At 43.1% G+C, this 25,524-nt stretch overlaps 8 protein-coding genes across 8 annotated transcripts; 1 reads left to right on the forward strand and 7 right to left on the reverse strand.

Moving 5' to 3' along the window:
* Window positions 1–1,963: 1,963 nt before the first annotated feature.
* Bfra_004123 (putative rab gdp-dissociation inhibitor protein) lies at window positions 1,964–3,835 on the reverse strand (the record flags this gene model as incomplete). The annotated part of the gene is made up of 8 exons (XM_037334528.1): window positions 3,766–3,835; window positions 3,649–3,673; window positions 3,535–3,594; window positions 3,447–3,474; window positions 3,051–3,396; window positions 2,443–3,000; window positions 2,234–2,388; window positions 1,964–2,161 (listed from the first exon to the last, which is right to left on the reverse strand). The coding sequence occupies exons 1-8, from the start codon at window positions 3,809–3,811 to the stop codon at window positions 1,964–1,966; spliced, it is 1,416 nt and encodes a 471-aa protein (XP_037193062.1). The 5' UTR covers window positions 3,812–3,835.
* Window positions 3,836–3,944: 109 nt separating this feature from the next.
* On the reverse strand, window positions 3,945–4,160 carry Bfra_004124 (uncharacterized protein; the record flags this gene model as incomplete). Its single annotated transcript, XM_037334529.1, is given in 2 exon segments — window positions 3,945–4,100; window positions 4,116–4,160. 2 exon segments carry the CDS (start codon window positions 4,158–4,160, stop codon window positions 3,945–3,947), a joined length of 201 nt encoding a protein of 66 aa, XP_037193063.1.
* A 324-nt stretch (window positions 4,161–4,484) lies between these two features.
* Bfra_004125 (putative 50s ribosomal protein l4 protein) lies at window positions 4,485–5,333 on the reverse strand (the record flags this gene model as incomplete). The annotated part of the gene is made up of 2 exons (XM_037334530.1): window positions 4,485–4,700; window positions 4,791–5,333. The coding sequence occupies 2 exons, from the start codon at window positions 5,331–5,333 to the stop codon at window positions 4,485–4,487; spliced, it is 759 nt and encodes a 252-aa protein (XP_037193064.1).
* Window positions 5,334–6,826: 1,493 nt separating this feature from the next.
* On the reverse strand, window positions 6,827–7,114 carry Bfra_004126 (uncharacterized protein; the record flags this gene model as incomplete). The annotated part of the gene is made up of 1 exon (XM_037334531.1): window positions 6,827–7,114. One exon carries the CDS (start codon window positions 7,112–7,114, stop codon window positions 6,827–6,829), a length of 288 nt encoding a protein of 95 aa, XP_037193065.1.
* A 2,794-nt stretch (window positions 7,115–9,908) lies between these two features.
* Window positions 9,909–10,159, reverse strand: Bfra_004127 (uncharacterized protein; the record flags this gene model as incomplete). The annotated part of the gene is made up of 2 exons (XM_037334532.1): window positions 9,909–10,063; window positions 10,093–10,159. The coding sequence occupies 2 exons, from the start codon at window positions 10,157–10,159 to the stop codon at window positions 9,909–9,911; spliced, it is 222 nt and encodes a 73-aa protein (XP_037193066.1).
* A 2,889-nt stretch (window positions 10,160–13,048) lies between these two features.
* On the forward strand, window positions 13,049–16,297 carry Bfra_004128 (putative c2h2 transcription factor protein; the record flags this gene model as incomplete). The annotated part of the gene is made up of 2 exons (XM_037334533.1): window positions 13,049–13,784; window positions 13,845–16,297. 2 exons carry the CDS (start codon window positions 13,049–13,051, stop codon window positions 16,295–16,297), a joined length of 3,189 nt encoding a protein of 1,062 aa, XP_037193067.1.
* A 3,066-nt stretch (window positions 16,298–19,363) lies between these two features.
* Bfra_004129 (putative methylenetetrahydrofolate reductase protein) lies at window positions 19,364–21,289 on the reverse strand (the record flags this gene model as incomplete). The annotated part of the gene is made up of 2 exons (XM_037334534.1): window positions 19,364–19,533; window positions 19,591–21,289. The coding sequence occupies 2 exons, from the start codon at window positions 21,287–21,289 to the stop codon at window positions 19,364–19,366; spliced, it is 1,869 nt and encodes a 622-aa protein (XP_037193068.1).
* Window positions 21,290–22,529: 1,240 nt separating this feature from the next.
* Window positions 22,530–25,377, reverse strand: Bfra_004130 (putative spc97 spc98 family protein; the record flags this gene model as incomplete). Its single annotated transcript, XM_037334535.1, has 3 exons — window positions 22,530–22,949; window positions 23,001–24,955; window positions 25,011–25,377. The coding sequence occupies 3 exons, from the start codon at window positions 25,375–25,377 to the stop codon at window positions 22,530–22,532; spliced, it is 2,742 nt and encodes a 913-aa protein (XP_037193069.1).
* Window positions 25,378–25,524: the final 147 nt, after the last annotated feature.

Consider the following 25,524-nt stretch of genomic DNA (forward strand, 5'->3'; position numbering starts at 1 on the left):
TCTTTGTTTTTCTCAGGAGTCGCCTTACAGGACTGGAAGCTGATTGGTTCGATGGTTACGATGACAGACCTCAGAATGTGAGCCGTGAGATGGAAGTCAAATCCTTAGTCGATGTGCGTATACATTTCTCGAGCAGCGTATCGGTTATGTATCTTACTTGACTATGTATCGCTCTTTCTTGATAAGCCCTTATGCTGCACACGTTTCTATCTCAAGGTAGGTGCTCCCATAGTCCTTATATGAGAAAGGGCTATGAAGTTGCTGGGGAGAGCAATTGTTTGTTGAATTGAACTTTTGAAGGCGATCGTTGGGTTTGTCAGGTCATGTTGTTCAAGCTATAGGGATTGATTGATAGATTGATAGCTGAAATATGTCTTCGCTAAAAAGAACTATGGAATTGTAAAGAATTCGGGATGTGCTTTCTTTGTTGATGAGTGTCATGTATACTCAGATACCTACAAGAAAGTATCTATCAGTGTTTACTCATTTACTCACCCAAATTGTCCATTCCTCCCTGTTCATCTCATTTTATGCCCACCACCAAATTAAATAATCGTGAAACCACCAACGCAATCCCTCACTTCTGATACAAGTCCACCTTCATCGAAGCCATTCACTACACTATACTCCACCTCTAACCTCTCCCTCTCCAGGTCTACTGTCTCGAACATCAACTAACTCCAAGTAGCCTTCCTTGCGTCCATTGCCACTGCTTTATATACTTTCTTTTTCCTTTTCTTTTTTCTAATCAGGATAATCGAGCATCTGAACCTAATCCTGATTTGTTTGCGGAGAGGAAGAATGAATGAACGAATGAATAGAAACAACGATAAAATAATACACTTACTAAGAAAAAGTCCTCTTCCTCACACAAACACCCCCATTCCCTTCAATTCTCACACCAACAACCCAACCCAAATCAAGCAAACTCACCAACCCACCTCCAATCCAACATAAACTCATCACCCAGCTACAACCTATCCCATCGTTCCATCACCCCCTAACCATCTCTTAGCGAACAGCTAGCTAGCTATTCATGAAATCTTCAACCCAAGTCAGTCCGTGGAGTTACAACATCGTACAATCTCTCTCAAGTCTTTCTTTCTATAGATCCAAATGCCTACACGAACAATACAGCTCCACACACCACCACCTCGCAACCAAAGCAGACTACGCATCAGCCAACAGAAATCCAGTAACCAGTAACCAGTAACCCCTCAGATCAACTAAACACACTCTCCCAGACCAACCGCACTCAACTGCAACAACAAAAACCATTCCGACCATAAAACTCCTCAAAACCACCTTTTCTTTCCCTGTGTGTTTATGCACAACACCTAAATCCAAGCACACTACATACGAGTTCACCATCTTAAACGCGGGCAATCCGACACCCCCTTATTCCCATTCACCACGCTAACTCTTCTATCTATCTCCTTGAAACCCTCCGAATTATGAAGAATGGGAATCACATCATTAGACTCGCAGCTTGAAGCACACCATGAACCCCTCTCTGTAGCTTCATTTACCCCATCCAACAATACTTATCCCCCATTTCGTTCTCGAAAGCCAAGCCCAAGCTCGATAAACACAGAGGCAAAGGTAAAGGGCAAGACGAAGACGAAGACCAAAACATAGAAAAATACACGTCCATACACAAATCGGAATATTGAAATCTCTCTCCTCGTTCGCTCCTAGCTGAAGGGAATAAGTATATTATAAAAAAGATTGGCTGTGCATAAACAAACGAATCAAACAATTACTAAAACTATAAACATAAATCAAAAATTGCACAGGCAAAAAAAGTACCTTATACCATTCCTATACATAAAAGCTCTCTGTCCACTCAATAGCTCAAGGACCTCCTATCCATATTCATCCTCACTATGTACGTATAACCTTAACTATCTACTCCTAATTTCTCTGAATGTTCTCCGCTCATGCATGCATCATAAATCAAGATTTATTGCTCCCCTCCAACCAAATTAGTACCCTCTCTCAAACCCTCGACGACCAAATCATGTCCCTCAGCCCGGCGATAGATATCCTTAACATCGTCTGTAGTAGTTTCAAAATGGGATGTGGCGTCGTAAGATTTAGAGATAAAGATACGGTCTTTCTCGCCGCTTTCAAGTGGTTCATAGAGAGGAATTGGTGGACCCTATTTAGTGATTTATGTCAGCATTGAGGAATTTTGGGCACGCCGAGTGGTGGTATAAGAAGAATTACTTACCATGAACTTCTCCTCAATCTTTCCAAGACGCTCAAGACCTGGCGCAAGTTCCAAATGGTGGTTTGAATCGGTCTCAGCAATGGTGGAAACAATGGCGATGTAGTAACCCTTTGGACAAACACTATGGGCGCTGGAAACGACAGCAATGTAAATATCTATAAATATGTCAGTCACAATATCCTAATGCTTCGTGTCTTTGGAAAACATACCGTTCTTGCGTCCTACTTGAGATTGAGGAATGATAAGTTGAGCAGAATCAGCATTATCTGTTCCAGCAAGTGGGTGGTTCAAGATGCAAATAGCCTTCAAGAGTTGACCGACAACGCGGACCTTGTCAGGGAAGTATGATGGGTCTGCGATGATCTTCTTTGTCTTAGTCTCGAAATGCATGGTGGAGTCATTTCCTTGAGCATCCTTCTCATGCATGGAAGCCTTGATACCGCAGATCTTATCTCCATCATATTTGAACTCATCGATGCTTGCATTAAGCATATAGGTACCACCGTAAATAGCAGACAAACGAGCGAAACCTTGAGGGAGTTCACCGAGACCGTATGCTGGGTAAATGTATGGGGACTTTCCGTAACGGGCGACTGAGTTTCCATACAAACGAATGCGATCGATGGTTGCTGGAGCTGTGCCCTTCTCGTTGATATAGTCATCGGTTTGGTATAAAGCCATAGCATGGCCAAGGAAGTCTCGAGTACCAGTCTCGAGTCCGAATTTGTCGTAAATATCCTTCATGGTGCAGGTGCTCATGTTAAGTCCTTGTTTTCGTTAGTAAATTACTGAATGGGAGGTGTTTCAACCATCTTACCCTTGTGAGTAGCAGGATCCGCAGCATCGAATGTGCCAATCCACTCAAGGAAACTCTTCATTCTTCTTTTCTCAAAGATGCCCATTAAAGATGATCTCAAAGCCTCACCAGCATCAGATGGAACCTTTGCAACCATGGCCTTTGGGCCAGTACCTTGTTGTACGTAACTTCCAGCCACAGATCTAAACTCAAGATATCTCGTAACATCAGTTGAAACGAGGATATTTGTGAGTTCACCCGAAGACATCAAGAGCTTTGGTACCAAATCGATATTCCAGTCATTGGCACGTCCGTACTTCTTCCATGGCTCCTCCCCCTTATTATAGTTTCCATACTTCTTGAAGAGCTATCGTGATTGTCAGAACAGAGCTTCGCAGACCCAAAAATCGTACTCACAGCTTCGATATTGACGGAAGCAGCTTCACTATTCAGAAATTAGCCATTGTTGACTTATCTACCCATTCTGCGAGCTTGAAAAACATACCCTCCATAGTGATCATTTCGATCAATATGCAAGACCTTTTGACCCTTAACACTCAAAACTCTATCCCCAAAACGTCAGTATATAATCTCATCAACTTTTCCCAAATCGACATACCCAGAAAGAACACATTCCGTCAAACCTAGAGTTCAGTATTAGCCATATATCCCCAACAAAAAGCATAAATGCTCCTATCCATGCCCCTCCAGCCAATGCGGGGTTGAGCAAGCTTACCAGTGCCCAAAACGACAACATCATATTCGGGGGCGATTTCATCCATCTTGAATTAGAATCTTGATATTTATTAGATAGTAGGTTTGATTTGCGAAAGGAAGTAGAAGAAGAAGAATATAGAAAGCTTTCTTGGTGAGGAAAAATCGCAAATGTGGTTTATGCTGAAATTGCAAGGGCAGTTATGGAAATGGTCGGTGAGACGTACAACGTCGTTCTGCTTCACCAATTCTCTTGATTGGTCTCGCTAAAGGGGGAAACTGGAGTACCGCTTTGTTGTTGCTGCTGGTAGATTTTGTCTTGGTGTAATTATGCTCAGGGGCGAATTTGTGGAGTTCCTAGTAAATTGTCACGATTGATTTTGGGTCTTGACAAATTGATATATGTATTTGGTACATGGAATCTGTTAATTTGAATTTCTAACGGTATTCACTTATATTGAAACTTTCACTTGATCTCCTTCTAGAAGTACCAAGGAACGAAAGATTCTACTCATACTATACCAATCTTTCCAATTGTTCAAGACAGAGATAATCCTTTTCTCAGATTCACATGGATGCATAATGCGGCCATAGCTGTTTTGCCCCATATGCGTTTCTACTTATACAGATGATGGCTGTAGGAAACCAAATCATTCATGCCAATTGGAGACACCTTTCCTTCCCCAAGACTCATTATTTTTGATCTAGGGGTATGATCCTCTATCATACATCCTCCGTGATTTAAGCCGTAACCTGAGCAGGTTTTGACTCTGCGTCTCCTTCGGCTTCAGCTAACACATCCTCCTCAATGTCTTCCTCAAAATCTCTGGGGGTGTATAATGGTCCTTCGCCCGAAAAGTCAATTTCTGGATCATCCTTCGCAATAACCTCCGCTTCTTGCCACGAATAATATCTTTCAGTCAAAACTTGTTTGATAGCTCTCTGTGTTCTCCGAACCTGTGATCCCCGAAATTAGCTTCTATTCTCAATCCTTAAATTTGCGCGGCACATGAGCCAAATAGGACATAAACCGAGATAACCACTCACAGTCATATCCCTCTTCTCCGCATCCTCATCACCGTAACCCGCCTCCAATCTCTGTCTCTCGTAACTTTCCGTAGCAATGCGATTCCTCTCCTTACAGCAAATCCACCAAAGTGAATGTAAATCTTCCCAACTCTTCCCCCTCAACTCCTCTGCGCTCCATGGTCTACCATGACTTCCCTCCTCGGCTGGCGTGCTAAGTGCCTTATCCTTATGTCTGAAAAATTCATATAATCCGTGATTCTCATCAACCTTAACTTTTAATCGTTTCGATTCATCTAGGACTGGTTGGGGTAGTTTCGCATTGGATACCGAGAGGGGTTGACGGGGCCCCGTTCGTCTTTGTGTAGATACTCCGCGCAGACGGTTCATATCTCGGGGGTATAGATATGTGCTGCTGGTAGAGAAGGAGGTGGATTGAGTGCATGACGAAGTTGTGGAGGAGCTTTGTAGGCAGGGAAGGAGGAATGCTGGCGGGGTATTTGCTGCCTTTCGTAGTTGTAGCAGGCTGCGAGCTACAGGTCGAATAACTGTAGAGGTCGACATCTTATGTTGAAGTTGTCAATGGCGATGCAATCACCGGCTCCAGATTACTTCCTCATCAATCAAGAATCTCGAAAACTCGATAAATTATTTCGGTTACCGTATAAATTTCAGGTGGGGTAAAAAATCAGACCTAAAGCGCAAGTCAATATATATCCAGAATTTATTGCAACCACATGACTTGAGTAACCACCTGTCACACAAACATCCCTCTAACGGTCTTTCGGATGTCGCACAAGAAGTTTTGTTGCATATCGGATTCGCGCCCGATGCTTCAATTGAAATGCCCAACCTAAAGTCTCAACATGCCATACCGAACCGAGAAATAAGCTGAAGTTATTCTAGGCCCCATCGGCTTTCCCTTTATTCTCCATTTGTCTAACAATGCATATCATGGCTTCTAATAATCTATGATTGGATTAATACGACATGTGCGACACCACCAATGCTGATCAAAACGGCACAAATGCACTATGCCGATGCCGAATGTATAGTTGCATGTTAGACGCGACACTTGTTTCTCCGGGATAGTCATATATTTCTCAAGTATGAAGCTGCTTGGGATACCTATCAGCCTGAAGCCCTGCTAGTGCGGTGGTACGATGGCGATATTTCTGCTGCGACTCGCACAAACAAAGGCATAGATCCGCCCAGAACATCCATATCCTATTGCATGCATGAAATTGAAGTCACAGGAGCTGGATCTAGATTTGTTTGCATGTTTAGCTGTTTTGGTGCTATGTTCTACAGTCGTGTCTAGTGTTTGGTATTGGTTTCCAGCGAGCTGGGGATGATCGTTTCTGTAAGACGTCTGGTACTATGTCATTTATCATAGGAGCATTGCTTTTGATTGTCTATTGTTCCGATGTTCAAAGGTTAGATCGTGGTCGGTGATAATCCATGGAGGATCAATTTATTGAAGCTAGTCCCAGGGTGGGTAGAAAGGACGGGTCATCGAAAATATATGCTCTGTTCAATATCCAATATCACATTAAATAATCGGTATTACAAATCGAGAGTTGGACCAGAACATTGATAAGTTATGAACCTGTTATAGATTCTATACTATCTATGTTTGAATTTCAGTACTTCACAGTGATATCAATTTGCGTTCAAATATCTTCAATATATGTATGATTCTCTTCGAGTGATTTGGAGCACTGCTTTCTCATTCATATACAGGCTAGTCAATGACGTCTAATATTTAAAAGTTGTCACATTCATTGGCAACTGGTAGTCTAAAGAGGGTATGATAGAATTGAAGCTAGCATGTAAGAATGCCAGGATAGTTATATTATCTCCACATCTGAATGTACGTCTCCGCCTAAGCCTTATGCTCTCCACCGTTCCGAAGCTCCTCCAATGCACACTCAATCTTATCTGGAAGAGTACCCTAAGCAACGCCATGCATGCCAAACAGTAATCAAGAGGGTGACATTCTCGCATGCAATGACCCGGGTATCACAACAATCTGAAAGCCAAAGATCGATCGAAAATTACAAGAGGTAGACCATTCCTGCAGCGGCTGCAGCGAATGCACCTCCTGAGACAAAGTTGGCGGAACCAGCAGCCTTGCTAGTTGATGAAGCAGCCGCGTCTCCAGTAGAGGAAGCCGAAGGAGAACGAGTCGTGGAGCCGCTAAGAGTACCGTTGGTTGCGGTTCCGTTGGTGAAGGTGCCGCTGGCGAGTGGGGCGATAGCGCTGGTTGCAGATGAGGCATCAGAAGATGCAGTAGTGGCTGCTGCAATAGATGCGAAAGCAACGAGGAAGATGGAAGGCTGCATTTTGAACGTGGAGTGAATTGGTGATGAGAAAGGTGGTTGATATTACTTTCGAATGTTTTTGAGATTAAAAAGCTTGAGCTTGTAGAATTGTATGAATTGAAACGAAGGTGGTTTGTTTGTTTGTCAGTGAATGTATTTGCAAAAGAAAGCAGAGAACCGAATGGTTCAAATACTAAGCTTATTTTATTTGTGGCAATAGGAAATTACACAGCCTTGTAAGGGGCACCACTTCTTGTCTCGGTAAGATTTATATATAGAACGATCAACAATCCAGAATTCTGGAGGCAGGGTGAATCATGTGACCTAATTACGAAATTTTTAACATGAAATCCAAGTAAGACAAGGTGAAGCGAAGATCTTCTTGGATGTCAATTAATGTTTGAAACTTCTTCAATCCGCCTCATCTTACATACGAAGACAGCAGGAACAATTGCAAGAGAATACACCTATTCAACCTATCGGTGAAAATGAACTATTGTTCAATCTAGACCCGAAGTTCAGACTTTGTGATCATAGCGGTCATGGCAGACCTATAGTAAAGTGCAAAAGAAATTAAGAGGAGCAAGGCAATGGAACATGTGAAAGAATCAATCGATCCTTGAAATCACTTCACTTGAAGTTGAAGAATCTGATCGAAAGCACACTCTCATTTAAAATGTGCTATATTCACATCGTGTTATCCTGCTCAGAGAACAAATATTACCTCGAGTGTACATTATGGACAATTTTGGAAATCAATTTGTGGCACGAAGTTGGCAGGCGAGGCGGTGGAATATCGAGTATTGATATACACAACTTTTGTCGCACAGTACCGCCTCAACAATGCTTATTCGGACAATACAGTAGCATCCCACTTTTGATGCATTGAAACACGGGCTTTTCCATGCATGACTCGCAATAAGTTAGGAACGTGGCATTATTGTTATAACAGCAAGACATCGAAGAAAAAAATCACACTGTCACAGTAGCGGAAACGGCGCGCCTGAAGAATAAAAAAATGGGCATGGAAGCGCAAAGAAATGGATCTGACCTCTTTCCCCCCTGCTTGACAGGTTGACTTGGGAGAGGATCAAGCATAAATCCTTGTAGATCTCGTTTTGGAATGCAACCTGCCAGCCTCTTCCGTTAAATAATGAGTTGTCTGGCAATCTAGGAATCCAATTATGTATTGGTGAGACTTTTTAGTTCGATCCTTTTGACACGAAGCTCATAATGCAATTTGTTTAGATCCGACCCTTGACTTTCTCTCAGATCAGAATCATCAGATTAACGAATCATAAGCAAAGATGATTAAAACGCTGTGAATGCTGCTGATTTTATGTACAGGGAAAATACTCCTGTTACACCGCATAATGGATGCTCCGTACGCGGGTCTTCCAGTGCATCAACCCTTTCGAATCTTCTATCAAGCAAGCTTTCAATAGGCCGGATGATGTATCTACTCAACGTATGTACTTCATATAATCCTTTACAATCACCTGATGTTGTACATTGAGGACTTGATACATAAAATATCTTCAAGTCAGCATGTGGAGGCGAGCGGTGTAAAATTCCTTCGGCGCCATTACCATCGTGTAGTTTGTCAATGGTTCGAAAAGAGCACTTGGGGGAAATGCTGTCGGATAGCAAGGGGTTAAAATTCCCAACCCTCACAACATCGAAGCTAGAGCAGCCAGCCAGCTAGATATTCGATCGCTGGCAGCCACGCACGCGTACGGAGGAAAACTGTTTTTGGAGATTCAAGACTTCCTTTCCGCTCTCAATAAAAGAGCAGCTTATCGCCTGAACCTCGGTAAAGAAAAGTCAAAGTGCGGTATTGCATTGAGAATTTGGGCGGTATTCTTCCAATACTGCGATGTAATTGCACAAGTCACGAGTCGTGAGTCGTGAGTCGTGTTAGATAGAGATTTACATAGTTGCCATAAGATAAGATCGAGAATATACTTTAGCCTTTAGGCGTTAGTGCGACTGCTTCCATTGGTGCAAGGTCCGAAGTTTATCGATACGAAGTTGTTCAATGACTTGGCTTTCTTAGAGGGTATCAGTTTGACGTTTGATCTTTCTGAATAAAGTATTATGCGTTCATAGTGTAGAAACCTTGTGAGCTGCAGCGCAGTAGCACTGAGATATGTAGATAATATCATTGGCATAAGAAGAATTACCAACTGTCTGAAAATTGGAATTGATCCATCATGCCATGATGCCAAATACCAATGGTGATTCGTGAACGGGACGAATTTTGCATGGGTTAAGGACGGATGGACGACCCAAATGAAGCAAAGGACCGAAGTAGAAGCTAGGTTGAACTTTAATCCAAGCCTGTAAGCAGTTTAGGACCTATCCTGATTCCTGAGTTCTCGTACAGAGTAGTAAACATGGCCGCCTGGAATGATTGAGCACATCGATAATGCAGTGGTAGCGCCACACCGAAAAGGATAACTTTTCGCTGGAAATCACATCACAAGCCTCTCTTCATTGAGCACATAGCCGCTGTTGTGCTTGGGCGCGGGATGGCTGTTATTTTTATCAATGGCTCAGAGCAATCCGAATAATTTATGATGACGACGACGAAGACGATACTGGTAAGTAATCATATAGATCCCAATTTCGGAATACTAAGTGACTGGGGAGTCAACACCATTGATCTCGAAAGTTTGGATAGGTATGATACCAAGAGAAGTTTAACAGAAGATTGACCAGTGATAATCCGAATCGATAAGAAATCCCGAACTTTTCACAAATGAACAAAAATATAAAAGATTGCATAGTGTACCTACCTGGTACCTAGCACATATTACTCCGTACCGCCACACCGTTTGTGTGTTTCTTCTAGATGACGCAGCACGCAGTACAACATGCTTGAAATCCATGTCATATAATTCGGCAAGTGTGCCGGGACTTTTGTGAAAAAGCAGCATGCAGAAACACTCTGTCGGCTGCTTGAGAACCCTGTTAATCATGGTATACAATAAAATAACAAAATCTTCGGAAAAAAACAACTCTATCAACGTTTGAGGCGGAAAAGAAAGGATCGTCAGCTTCCATTTTCCAATGTGTTGTGATTGTTAGGAACCCATGGTCAACTTCTTGTTTTCTGTGACCACGGTAGCTCGGGAGTTCGGGATTTGTACTCCTATTGGAGAGATCTTCTGGATATAAACTTTGCCCAAAAAAGAAATTTGAGCATTAAAGGAGTACTTCGTAACTTGTAGGGTGTCTGTATCCGGGAAAAGACCTGTCGCCAGCCGGACGTGCGGCTTTGGTTGAGTTTCATTGCCTCACGATCATACTTGGCCGCATAGCATTCGTGGACGAGTGTGCGAAGGCAGCGTGGCTGTTCTGAAAGTGACGAAATGCATCAGGGCCTGAGCTGGCGGTAGCGTGTGAGTTGATTGACAAAGTAGGACTTAGTAGGACAATGTTTTGAATGTGTTGTACACAGTACATGATACTGCATTTGGCTTGCTGGGTATTAAGTTGTTTGAGGTAGATGATATCACGGAGTAAACCGTTTCTTGTGTTATCAGATGGTGCGCTGGTGACATGTTATTGAAGAGTGGTAGGTAGTATTGTGAGTTTGACGATGCGAAGAAACTTCGGGATTCACGAATGGATGGTTGGATGCGTCGAGGGATGCGTGAGAAAGAGGTTTGGGAAGGTTCATTCTTTATTAGTGGAAGCTGTTTCGAAGCACCATCGAACTTCTCGCATCAATGCTGTCGAATCAATACTGTTTATTACCTACATGGCTCATGTACAAGTGGAAAGTATAACTGCCACCCATAGAAACGACCATTGAACAAAAAGCATCATGAAAGGATAGCGAGCTGTGAGTAGAACCCAACCTTGCTCACATGCCGGCCGGTAGATGTAAGCCTCGTAAGTTTGTCGATTCGAGATGAATTAGGAATCAGGAGATAATGCCATTTTCATCTATTCCATCGCCTACGCAGGAAATTCGGCAAAACTCCAAATGCACAGTAGAAGAAATCCTCTTGTTCTTTCGGAATTCGAGAATCGAAAGGGTAAAACAAATTGATTGACAAGGGTACATTTTATTGTCTGGTAACTGCTAAACACCTAGCTAGGTATGGTTAGAAACTTGTGACTTTTCTAACATGACATAAACCCCCTTTACAAGAGAGTTTGGTAAGCGTTCAATCGTCTACTCATTGCTCAACCAAGTCATGGTACATATACGGTAGGTAGTTTTGGACAGTGACTGTACAGCATTTAGTCCGGGACCGAAAACATAGCGACTCAAGATTGATTCCTTCTCTGTCAATGAGATTCGGATGTCGATTTTGGGAAAGTAACTTTTGGAAGGAACCGTTTGTAGACCGCAGTACATACATACTCCGTACATACTTGCTACGTATTGACATAAGTCACAAGTATCTCGAGCTAGAAAGAATAGACAATAGTCAGCGGCACTTATTTCCGATCTACTCTGGATCAAGTAGTAAAACGCCAACTCTTTACATAACAGAAGCTTATCATATGGGAAATATCGTGATGGATCGAGCAGCAGCATCTTAGATACTACGAGGTACATACAACTTACAAGATGCCTCATTTCCACGAGGAAACACACTGCCGTGCTAGATTGACAAGAGAGTAGATACTACGCGTGTGACATTAGAACCTACCCGAGCAGGATGCACCGAATCTTTTGCCCTAGAAAGTATTGATACTCGACGACTCAATAAATGAACATGACAAGAGTTTTGGAAGTAGACATCTAAACTCTAACCCGTACTTCTGTCTGTCCCTACCTTGTCCTGTCTACTCAATCGTGCTTGCCATGTCAATGCTTTGTTAAGCTAATGCATTTTTTCGCTCTCAACCATCATCCCATCCTCACCGTTATAAATCCAAACTATTCTATTTCAATCCATGAGTGCGAAGGAATATTCATTTGGAAATCACTTTCATTCATTCTATCACCGAAAGAGGAACATATCTTCCATAAAGCGGCATTATCTTATTGATTCAGGGAAGAAAATCCTTACTCATTCACCGCACTAAATACCGAACACTACCTAGTACTATTCAATTTTTCCCTTTTCCTTTTTTTTCCCTCAAGAAGAGACAGAGAGAGTGAAAATTTCTTGTGACGCCCTCTCCACTCAAACCGACGTCCGTCGTTTTTCTTCTCCATCTTACTACCTTTCTCACCATCCATCTTTCAACCCACCAAACCTACTCAGTGTCCACTCTTATAACTTTTCCCATCCGGTTTGAAGATTTATCGAGGAAAGGTAAAAAGGCAACAAGCATACCTTCCTTCCCGCATCCCACCCCCTCAATCTCCAGTTTAATAGACGCCGTGCTACAGAGAGACAGCTTTCAAACTGCTTTGGCGGATTCTTATTTTTTTTCTGGTTCCTAAAAAGCGTTGAAGGGACCCTGTTGATCGACCGCATCCTCACACTCGCAAAAAAAAAAAAGTTCCCCACCACCGCGTTTATTTGCGCCCATCTCTGGACGGATAAAGTCTTCTTTGGATCCACTTATTGCTTCGAACACGAACAATTCAGAGTAAACATCTTGAGCCTCATAGCAAGACTTCGTCGCGCTTCATTCAAGCTACCCCCAAGGTGTTATCCATTCTCCATAACGGCCTCGATATCATATTGGTTACGGCGCGCATCATTCTTGACGCAGGGACCATTCAAACTTTCTACGGTTCAATCCCATTGACAAGACGCTGCAACACGTACATCCGTTGACGGAAAAAAAAAAGAAAACTCGAAAACTTCACTTGTAAATATTTCGACGCGACAAAACCAATTGGGTCGCAGTTTATCATAGTTCAACCTCAAGAACTAGATATCAAGATTCAGTCACATAGACGGTATAGCGAAAGGTTTTTATGATTGAGTAATCGATCTTTCAGTCAAGAAAGTTCGAACTAAAAAGTCCATACTCGTAATGGACAACGCCCAATATCATTCAAACGCGATGAGCAACGGAAACTCGCCATATTCGCCGCTTCCTGGTATTTCACCGCACCAGCTTCAACACAATTCGAACTTGCCTCCTCACACTTTGCCGCCTCTTCAACCGCAGCAACACGCTGCCATGCAACAACAACAACAACAACAGCAGCAACAACAACAACAATCATGGAGCGCGCCTCATACTCCCCGCACTCCAGGCACTCCAAACACTCCAGGATCTGCTAGTTTAGGATATCAACAGGTTGGGGCACAATCGAGGCCTGCACAAATGATGTATGGAAATTCTTATCAGCAGCAACCCCCGCAGCATCAATACCGTCCTTCGCCCTCGATGATGCCCCAATCGTCTGGTGCTTTATCACACAATCAGCCAATTGCTCCTGCTCCTGCAAATAGTCGAGGCCCCCCTCTGAGACCAATGCCGGCGAGCAATGTCCCACAACATCTGTCGATGCATTCGGCTTACTCTCAGCCCAATATGCTACAGCAAGTGCTTGCAGAAGAACCTCCTACCCATGTAGTGGGTTCGCAGGGTCGAAGAGGAATATTACCTAGTGCTCCGGGTCGCCCGCAGGTCACCGCTACTGGTCCTGGATCCACAAAAAATGCCATGATCCCCGCAAAGGATGCTGATGGAAAATTCCCTTGTCCTCATTGTACCAAGACGTACCTTCACGCCAAGCATCTTAAGCGTCATTTATTGAGACGTGAGTATCTCCCCAATGTTATATCCGTCAATTGTTGAATGTGTCTTTAACACCCCCTAGATACTGGAGATCGTCCGTACATGTGCGTACTTTGTCGTGATACCTTTTCTCGTAGTGATATTTTGAAACGTCATTTCCAAAAATGTTCAATTCGCCGTGGAAACCCTACTGGAGCAAGTCACTTGTCTCATGCACAAGCACATCTGAAGAAGTCACACCCGGGACCAAAGGCACATCAGACGATGGGCCCAGAATCTGACATTATGGGTATGAATGGCATGAATGGCATGCCAAATAATGGTATGCCAAATGATGGCTCAATGCACCCATTTGGTGTCGTTCCTGATGGAAGTATTGCCGATGCTAGCTCTAACCTAACAGATGACCAAGCTTCGAAAGCTTCGAACGACCTTCAGCGACTGGGTAACCCCGATAACAGAGACCGAAGAATTGGTGGACCTGCTGCAGGCGGTTCAAGTCGATCGAGTTTTGATCAAGGTTACGGAGGAGGGATGCCAAGTACTATGTCTTCCGCTATGAACCCTGCCATGGCATTCAGTATGCCAAATGGACAGAATGGTCATTCTTACAGTCAGAGCTACGATTTTGCTTCTCAAGGCAACACTGCTAACTTGCATGCGCAGTCGATGGAGGGAATGTCAACTGTTTCTAACGGGCGACCTCCGATGCCTGTCTATGCAGGAGCGAACGCCAGCCAACATTCGATACTCGAATGGCCTCACATGCAATCGAACGGTCAAAACAACTTCATGACTCCTTACAACAACTCGAACCTCGCAAACCAACAAATGCAAATAAAACAAGAACCATACAACTCGAACCTCGCGAACTCACATATACAAATAAAACAAGAACCTCCTAATCACGGTTTCCTTACTGGTGTCTATCCTGGGGCTTCCGATATTACTGGCTCTGAATTCTCCAATTGGAATATTCCAGCTCCAAATGATCCGCTCCAGCAAATTTCAAGCCAATTGCTAAATTTTTGCCTTACCACAAATCCACAATTCAATGCCCGTAGCCAAGAAATCCGCAAATTTCTCTCGGCCGACAATATTAAACACTTTCTTGAACAGTTTAGCAATTTCCAGGGTCATTTCCCTATCATCCACATGTCAACATTCCGTATCACCGATTCTTATGAAGGTCTTCTACTAGGTATGATCTGCATTGGTGCTGTTTACTCTGATCGTATGAGCCCAGCCCAAGTCCGCGAGATGATGGAGATTGTAAAGATGGTTATAGAGTCCAATTCTCAAGTCTACTCAGTAATTTCTCGCGCGCCAAATGCTGAATATGCCAATGAACCAATCGGATCATCCAAATCTGAGATTGAACAAATCGCAGCAATTTTCTTGATGCAAGTGCTTTTCACATGGCATGGCACACCACTGCAGCGCGAGAAAGCCCGACGTGACTTCCCTATGGTTGTTTCTTTGGCTAGAAGGGCGGGTCTTACCCAACCAATGACCACAAACTCTTTCAGCGTCTTGCACCAAGGTCATGTAAACGTCGATGCTTTTGTTGCCGCAAACTTCGATTGGAACGCGTGGGTTGAGCAGGAAAAGAGATCGAGGCTACTTTATATGATCTTTTTGTTGGATTCTGCTTTGGTTATATTCTTCAATATTGCTCCTTCATTCGATACGCTGGAGATCCGCCTTCCTCTTCCCGCCGATGACGCTGCATGGGAAGCTCGCACTTCTGCAGAGTGTGCTGATGCTCTCGGGCTCAACGGTGCCGCGGTCTCGGCCCAAAAGAACCCTGAAGGTAGCCGTCGACGCAAGCAACCAGAAATGCACACCGTGCTTAGAACCCTGATGCATCACACATATGAAATGCAGCCAGGTACCACGAACTTATTCTCCAAATTCGTTCTGATTCATGCTCTTCATGTACAATTGTGGACTGCTCAAAAACAGATGTCGCAGGAATCTGGGCAAATCACTGCATCCTTGAACAGTGGAGCAAACACACCATTGAGTCAAAACGATTGGGTAGTTAGGGGCGGTGATCAAGGCGGTAGTGGAGCACCAAGTGCAAACAACAGTGGGCGAGCAACTCCTGTTGACGGTCAATCTCCACATTCTCATCAACTTTTGAAAACTGTTACAACCGCCTTTGAAAAGTGGAAGAAAGCTTGGGACGAGGACATCAGTGTCCAATATCCTCCAGGATCCTCCTACTCTCGCCGTTTCGGGTTTTGTCGTGATGGTGCACATTTTTACTGGCTTCAGAAGTGTATGCTTTCTCAAAAACCCGATTGGCAGATGCCTTCGGACCAAAGATTCACACATGTGATTCAACTGTTGAAGTTTTCCAAGCGATGGGCCTCCACTGACACAGCAAAACGAGGAGAGGAACCTGGATCAGTCAGTGACATTGACAAGGACTTTGGGGTAGCAAACTTAACACTAGACATGGCACAATTGTTCAGGCCAGTAAACGCAAAGATCGATTCTCCGGTGCAGGGTGTACATACCAACATTTAAGAGCGAAATGACACGAATAATACGTTTGGGTGGGGCAACTTATAGACGGTTTTTATTGCATTGCATGGGCGTTGTTACATTTTTCTTTATTTTACTCCGCTCCATCCAACAGCGTCGAGATTTACAGAGTACATTCGATTTCAAGAAAAGTTTGCGTGGTTTTATATATTAGCATTGCATTTGGCGGCGAAGGGATGAGTTGTGATTAGAGGCCTAGCAATTTTTGTGTTGCTGGGGATTTTATTTCATTCGCATTTGTTGTCCCTGTTCAGCAGGACAATATCACATTTCATTCAGATTTCGGGAACGGGGAAATGAAAGAAAATGTTATAGACGGATACCAGCTTCTTAAGCGCTATATTAGATGGCCTTGCTTTTTTCTCAATTGGTACCTTGTTTATAGAGACGTTGTTATGATGGGTTGTTGGAGGAGAAGATGAGATGTCCTTTGACCGGGATGATGAAAAGCATATGAGACGATTTGGGTGGAAGAAAAGAGGATTGGCCTTCGCTCACGCAACAGACAAGGACAAAAAAAAATACAATATCACCACACCGAAAACCTACACTTTGGTATTGCAATCTAATGCAGCTTTAGCTTCTTGCTTGCTGAATGAGATAGTTGGCGGGACAGAAAAGGGGCGCGATTAATGGAAATGTTTGTATGTATTTTTATATGCAAGACTTCTCTATTTCTTCACAGCTCAGCTTTTTCGGGGGTTGCGCTCGCTTGCTCTTTTCAGGTGTTTGTTTATTCTTTGCTACTTTTACATTGCGTCACACAGCTTGAGGGGAAAATTGGGGTGGAATGCATGGGTATATTGGGATGGGTTAAGATAAAACGATTGATTGGTACCTCTTGATGAAACTCTTTCGTTAGGAAGAGAAGAAATTCGGGAGGTATTATATTATATACTAGATAGAATCAAAAAAAGTTTTAAAATTTATAAATTCTTATATAGTGCTTTTACATCCTGATTGTGCTGTGTTTCGTGTGTGAGAGATTTGGGAAGTGATAAAGGATGGTCGTAAAAATATATGCACTTCATGGTGTACAGGACATAGAATGAGTAAAGTAGCTAGAAGTAAAACTGTAGGAAGGATTTGTGAAGAGGGGATTTGAAGTATGAGGGCTTTGACTTGGAATGGGAAGATGGCGAATACTCTTTGGTAGATATAGAATATGATACATGGGCTGAAAAGTATGAAGTAGATTGAGAGAGTTTGGGATTGTATGAGGGGAGCGAGGGGATGGCACGGAGAGGAGAGGGGATGAAATAAGATGTGGGTGGAGAAAATAGTGAGATGGAATGGGATGTAGGATGAGGTTTTGAATCTGGGGGCGTAGTTTCTGCTTTTGCTTTTGGTTGGAGGGAGAGGGGTGATGTCCAGGCTGCGCGTGGAGGAGGTGGGTGGTCGGATTACTGTGTTTGCTATGTATGCTATGTATGCTAGCGTATATAATAGATAGATAGGGTGGATGTGAGATTGTGGGGAGAGAGGAGAGTATGATATCGCAGTTTCTTACGTGACACATCTTCATGTTGATTTTGATCTCCTCTCCTTTTTTCTCCTCTCATCTCACAAATATAATTCTTGCTCCGAACTCTCATATCGAGGGGTACACAGGTACTTGGATTTATGTTACAGGGGAGTACTGTATGGTACCATGCTATACATGTATATATATACCTATGTAGTTAGTATCATTATATGATAATACTTACGTATCCAATCGGAGATTCCGATTATGAGCTGTATCCAACACATCTATTAAGGTGTGTTTAAGTATTCACATTCCCGGGTAAACCAAGCAAGACTTAGCGACTTAGCGAGCAAGCGAGGGAGCTGGGTTGCATAGGTACCTAGGTAATAGATATCTGTCTATCCAAACCAGAGGAAAGATCTATACAGGACAGGACAGGACAGGACAGGACAGAAACCTGAATGCAACAACGTATAACCTATAGTCTATACAGATAAACAATAAATCCCTAGACTTAATCTACCTACCTAAGCATCCCAAGAAAAATTGGAAATACAAAACACAACACAACAAAAGTTCTCCTTCTTTTGGTTTCTCGCCCACTTCACATTTAAATATATTTATATATTCACCATCTATCTATTTATCTATATGTCTACACAAAATCACTCCGAGTTGATGAATATCGCAACCATATCAATCGACATCTTTGATGCATATCTGATTTCGGGACCTGGGTGAGTAGAAGTTTTAGGTAATTATAACCCTGGGATAACAGATCCCATCTACGATAGAAAACGTACAAGCGATAGACCAAGCCCAGTTGTTCTCCATGGAGAACCTACCTAGGGATTTCAGATATGCAACAAATCTCTGAGACTATGACTACCTAGGTTGATAAGAGGATCTGCTTATTTAAAAGAGATATATGAGATGAGTCAATAACTTGGAGTGAATGGTTGTTCTTCGAAAGATAACATTTTAGTAGGTAAGGGAAGGAAATAAACCTCTAAGATCGCAGCTGAACATGTTATAGAGAAGAGAAAATATATGTTGAAGATTGGGGGGAATTGCAAGTTATTTGATTAGCAAGTGACCAAGAAAGTCGAACTATCACATACACTTAGCGAAATGACTACAAGAGCATTAAGTTTCCTTCGTTCACATGACGATAAACTCTCAAAATAGTATGCAAAGAAATAACCTTCAATTAATTCGATATATCGTGTATTTCAACACCAATATCTCGAAAGAAGCTGTCTGCAATAATAAACACTAACGAATCGCTCATCTATAAAAGCGCCGTTGAAGGCAATGATATCACAAGTCCGTCCAAGTACGTGCCCCATTCCATTAAAAAATATTGGCCGTTGCTTTTATAAACCCCCACCCATTTCCTTTCATTCCATGTTAGAGATCGTTGAGATCCCTTTTTGAACGCCAAACTTGTTGAAGTTTGCCCATAAACACCAGCGCTAAATGCAATGTTAAATGCCATAAAACCATTGTGAACCCATCCTCATGCATGTTGAATCGTAAAATCGTGTTGAAAAAGTTTAAGTATAATCATGTTGAAAGTATTAATGGCCATTGGCCTCTCCGTTTGTCAGTGGGACGGTTTGGGGTTCGATAAATCGTACACCATCAACGTCACCATTCTCGGAGGTTTCGAAAGATTCGTTGAGATTCTTTACAGTGAGCCCATCGAAAAGTGGGAAGAGCCCATGTGACTTATGGAAGTCGTTATGAACTAAGTTTTATGTTAGCTTCATTTGTAATCTCAAGAACAGATTAAGAATCAACTTACCAATATTGACAAGATACCATGAATCCATAATGGATTCAATGAGTCCACGACTTGGGCTAAGTGCAGAATGGCAATGAGCCCAGTCTGTTCCCAGACGGAATGCCTCATCTTTCCATGCCAAGAAACTAATAGTCTCGACAATAGTAGGTTGAACAATCTCCTTACCAGGGAATACTCCCCAAGTGACAGCATTTGGTCCATCACTTTGTGCGTTTGTTTGCACATCTCCGGTCTTCTTGACAGCATAGTAAGTCAGATCGGGTTCGTGCTGAATACGACGCACTAACTCTGGCATCATATCAGGAGCGACCAAAAGTTCCAAATAAGCTTTCTGGTAGACATAACCATTGGTAGGTCCCCAACCATAAACAGGATCAGATGACTTGACACCATCAACAGCAGGCTGAGAGTTTATGGTAAGAAATCCACGTCGATTGAGCTCAATCAAATCAGACTTAATGGTATCTGCTTCGCTTGAGATTGGAGCTTCACTCCAAGGAAGACTTTCTATGCTGTTTTCAAGGTAACTGACGAAGAGTTCCGCGATGTCTTTAATAGACTTAGGTTGACCCCAGAGCTTAATGTTCTGTTCATTGCTGCCCTTCAACCCGATTCCATAAGCATCCAATTCACCGAAAGCAGGAGATCTCGAGTCTCCCCATCTACCGTTGGGGAATTCATCCCAGTCCTGGGTTCTAGCTACATAAGACTTGTTTCGGTTTTTCCAGAAAATTGGACGGACGTCTTCCTCTCTACGACCAAGGCCAAGAGATTGTCTCCATGGAAGTGCATGCTTCAATGGACGTTGGTTTGATGGAGTCAAACGAAGTTCGTCGAGCACCATACGAGTTGCCTGAGCTAAATTCATGGTGTAGAAATGTAGATGATGTACTCCAGCTTCAAGAATTCGACGACACATCTCAGCAACTAGATCTTTTCCTATGTTTCGCACAGCGGCATCATCATTCTTGACCTCTTCGAGAGCTGCACTCCACTTTGGTGGGATCTTGCAACCCATATGGTTACATCTTCGAAGGAAACTTGCGTATGTGTTAATGGGCATAATTCCTGGGATGACAGGAACGTTGACACCTCTTGCTTTGACTTTTCCCAACCAATCGATGAAATTGTCGACATCATAGAACATTTGTGTGACAATAAAAGTGGCACCCGCATCAACTTTCTCCTTCAAATGATCCAATAACAGATCTTCATCATCCTGGTCATCGCAACCCTCAGGATATCCAGCAACTCCAATGTCAAAATGATTGCCATATGTTTGACGAATATGGTGAACAAGATCTTTCGCATATTGGAATCCTCCTTCAGTTGCCTCCCACTTCTCCTTTTCTCTTGGCGGATCTCCTCTGAGAGCAAGAATGTTCGTGCACCCAGCTTTGTAGGCATTTCTGAGAGCTTCATCGACCTTCTCTTTTCCCATGTCGGTACAAGTTAAATGCATGCAAGTTTCTAATCCATATTGCGATTGAGCCACTCCTACCATCTCACAGGTCAACTGAGCGAGACGGCCACCTGCACCCCAGGTAATATCAATGAAACTAGGTCCTAACCCATGCATGCGGTCCATACGATCGTAAAGATTTTGTACACCTTGAGCAGTTTTTGGTGGGAAAAATTCGAAAGAGAAAGAGGGGTTGCCCGACCTTTCGGCCTCCGAGAGCATGTCTTTGATGTGCATCTTGAAAGTTAAGGATCTGCAAATGGCGTTGCTGTCGAATTGATATAGAAACTGAAAACAAATGATGTTAGCAATAATTCATTGAAGCTTCTGAGATATCTGGGCGGTGAAGGCGGCGAAGGCGACGACAAACCGTGAGGTTGTCAAGTTTGTATAAACCCCGCAACGCCTTCACCAATAGCAGAATTAAAGCCCTGAATAACCCAACATAGATTGGCAGATTGAATGCAAGGGCCGGTAGTGAAGTATGGTACCTTTTAGTTGCCTTTTGTGAAGATATATTCTTTTCAAGTAGGCTAGACTAGATCCTCGAGATGATAATAAAGAATGAAGAGGATTAGATGGATACTAGCCAAAATACCTTTTACGAGCCCAACGATCTGCTACGTCTCGCAGCATGTACTTGGATTGTTTTGTATTGATGATTGTACTACGGAGGTTTGCTGCAGACAAATTGGTGGTGAAGTACTGATGGATGTACAAAGCTAATAAGAGAGGGAGGTGGTAGAAAAGGCTCCAGAAAATTATATAGATGTCAATCGAGACAAAATTTGGTCCAATGATTGTGTATCAACTCCACATTTCGTAGTTCCTTCCAATGGTGCAATGAACAATAGAACAATGAATTCTCAATTCTGGAGGCAATTGCAATGAAGCTGCGAGCACGCAAGCAGAATGATAAGAGAAGCAGATATATCTTATCAATACCCATTACCTAAGTACCTTTTTAACTATTTTTCGGACCTTGAAAGCTTTGTCTCACTGTTTGAAGTATGTTTGTTTGTACAGTACCACCATTTAATTTCGCGGAGGTCAGTATTCCCTACACAATTTGTCACAAAAACTTTCGGGCGCCGAGGAAAGTGCCCCTCCTACGGCACGGCATAACGTCACATTTAACCATAATAATCCGACTGTATGGAGACGAATGTCTATACCCCAGTGTGGTATATATGGACTCCGTGAAATCACAATTCAAAGAAGGCATTCCCCTTCAATGTTGAACTGAACATTGATCTAATGTTGTTGTTATTGTGTTCGACTACGTAGCTTGAACTATCCCTTGCTTATCTCTACATGCAAATCGTCACAAAAGATTCGCTTCCAGTATCTCAACAACACCGCCAATAAACATGAAAGTATTAACCGACGCCAGCACTCCATATTTTCATCCCTGGATATCATCACAACATGCCATGCCCAATTCTAGACCGACAAGAATGCCAACTAAACGAAAACACTATTGTTGTCCCGCACCATCTTCATCGGTCCGCAAGCCATTAAATTGAGTGCCTTGATTGGCAGTACTCAATCTTGCACACAATCCCAGTAACACCACAGTTTCCGTGGCAGCATAATGGTTAAGAGCATCTAACAAAATTTGCAAATGCTTGCTAAAGTTGAACTCGTACTTTCTGATGATCTCATACATCTTTTCGAGTCGAGCTTCATCAAAACCTCCGTCGGAAGATGGGTTCCCATTGTTAGCTTCTCCATTTCTAGCACCTCGATCACGCTGGTAGCGGGCCCATTGCTGTGAGTTCATGGTACTAGGCCTTTCTGTCCCCAGTAAATCCGTATCGATCTTCTCCAATTCTCTTGAGAGCCATGAAGTAAACGTTGCGAACATAGTGCAGGTTGACATTAATTTAGAGTGAATCTGTAAAGTATTAGTAGAGCTTAACGAAGCAACAATTATAGATAAACATACCCTCAAAAGTCTGCTATTCGTAAGCATGCACTCCTTCATACAAGTATCAAGGAAGTCGACATGATCTTGCATGAGTTCATCGACTGTTCTGACGGCCGGTGTTTTCCCTAATTTATCATCTTCTTTTGCATTGAGTCTAGCCATCAAACCCTGCCAGTTTGGTTCAATAACTTCAGATGTACAAAAGTAGAGAAGTTGCTGCACAAATACCAGCATTCGAGCTCGCAACGTAAACACTCTTCGCTTCCACAATTCAAGGTTTCGATTTGAGCTTTTGTGAGACCAGGTAGCGGCTCGGTTGTGGGTTTGCCAACAGGTAACAAGCTGTTGCTCGAGATAACGCAAAGACAACAAATATCGAAAGAGTGCTTGATATCTCCAGACTGTCTTCCTACTGATGACAAGAGATACTGGAAATGGGACAGAATAATCGAGTTGAAGAGAAGTAAACCCTACAGCAGCCTTATCGTTCTCGGTGACTGGTTGAGCAGGAGTTTGTAGTGATTCTCCCTGTTCAATACCCGATATATTGACTACTCTGGTCAACATATTTGTTAAGCTGATATCATTCATCTCAACTTTGATGTCTTCCTTGAAAGGATCCTGGGCAGCGACACTTCCAGGTTGTCGAAGAACAAGATCAAGTAATGACTGAAGCTTACTAGTATTAACAGCTTTAAGAGGTTTTCGCAACTCAGAATTACCGAGCTCAAGGAAATAAGAGAAGAAGTCCGAGCGATCCAAAAAGAAATAGTGCTTCAAAGACCTTAAACGTGCAGGTAATGAATGAGCAGTCAATAACAAATTAAGTAAAGACTCATTGGCATGCGCGTAGGCACTATTGACATTTTCCAGAAATCGATTGTCATCAAATGATCGAGGAACGTCTTTTACCTCTTTGCTCACATCGACACCCCCACATTCACGGACGACATTCAAATATTTACCAGCCAAAAGGACTTTATCTTTCACACCTTCCAATTGAGGAGGTACATCAGTATCCCTAATCGTGTATCGCCTCTCCCAGTATTCGTCGGTGTAATCTTCCTCCAACCTCTCCCTCTTTATACTCTTCTGTTCCCTCACTAGAAACTCCGCATGGGGGTCTTTGATGCTTCCGTGATGCAACCACTCGTTGAGCATCACCATATACGGTCGACTAGCATCTCTCAACAGTGAAGTCAGGAGAGATCGAGCGGCCGGATCGCCAGACATTGTCTCCAGTCGCTTTGTTATGAGACCCAATACGCTTCCACCTTTGCAAATCTTTTTACCTGGAATATTCCCAAGCCCAAGGTCTCCACCCTCACGGAGACTTTCTAAGATATTTTCGAAATCATCCATTCCATCCCCATCCTCCTCATCTTCCTCAAGCATGGAATTTTTCTTCAATATTTCATGGGCAAGCGAAGACAACTGAAGCATCATGTGGCTCGTAGGAAGAGTATGGAGGTTTAGAACGTGTAAAGTAAATGATGGATTAGTAAGAAATTGCGTCTCGAGCTGAGCGATCAAGATGAGGTAATCTTGTAGAAGTTTCCTCATGGCAGCACATAATGCATGATTGACAGCTCCAAACTCTTCCCGACTTTGTACTTCAACAAAAGCTTCAGTTGCTCCGTAATTCGTAGCCATCTTGAGCATAGTCGTGGTTAGGTCCTGTAAACTAGGGTCCAAGCCAGGTAAAATCCTATAGCTGGGACCCGCAAGACGATCCTTCTCAATGAGGGGATCATAGCCCTTCCCAAATCTAATATATTGCCCTTCATATCCCATGAAGACAAATAGAAGGTCCTCCAATATAACTGCCTCTTGTACTTCCAGAGATAACTCGTGAAGGGGCTGAGGCTGTAAGGCTTGGGGAGCTTGAGAAGCAAGTGGTGGAATGGAGATTCTGGACGCCAATGGCGCAGTTGTATGCGGCACTAAGGATACTTGGGGATCCCATGGCAATACTAAAATCGTAATATTTAGAATAACTGCATAATTCCCCCTCAGAAGGTATCTTACCAGGTTGAGTTTCGGCTTTTGATGCTTTTAGCGGAATCTCTTCCCCGCGCGATCTAGATGTATCATTGGTTCTAGGACGTTCCGTAGGTGCGCGACGATCAGGACTTCTTGTTCTAGACGTCACTGTCTCTCTACTTGAGATATGTACCCGTTCAGTCCTCCTCTCCTCTACCCCTCTATTACTCCGTTGTGAGCTCGATTGAGCTCTTCGATGATTTGATTCCGTAGCTCCTGGTGGTGGTGAGGGACGTCGACGTGCATCTGGTCTCTCATTCCTTGTGCCAGCCAGTGCGGACGGCGGGCGAGATCTAGGATTATCATTCGACCTTCGCTCAGATTGTGAAGAAACTCTAGCTTGCGAAGACATAATTATCACATCTGGGGTTGTAAATTATGAGCACGAAGAAGTCGAGAAGATCTTAGATTGAGAAGGGTAACTAATTGTATGCGACAGTAAGCCGTATATCTCCATTGCCGTGACTATTAATTTATTTTCTATAGGTCCTATCTTCCC

This window comes from Botrytis fragariae (assembly GCF_013461495.1).
Source record: "Botrytis fragariae strain BVB16 chromosome Unknown tig00000050, whole genome shotgun sequence".
Lineage (NCBI taxonomy): Eukaryota > Fungi > Ascomycota > Leotiomycetes > Helotiales > Sclerotiniaceae > Botrytis > Botrytis fragariae.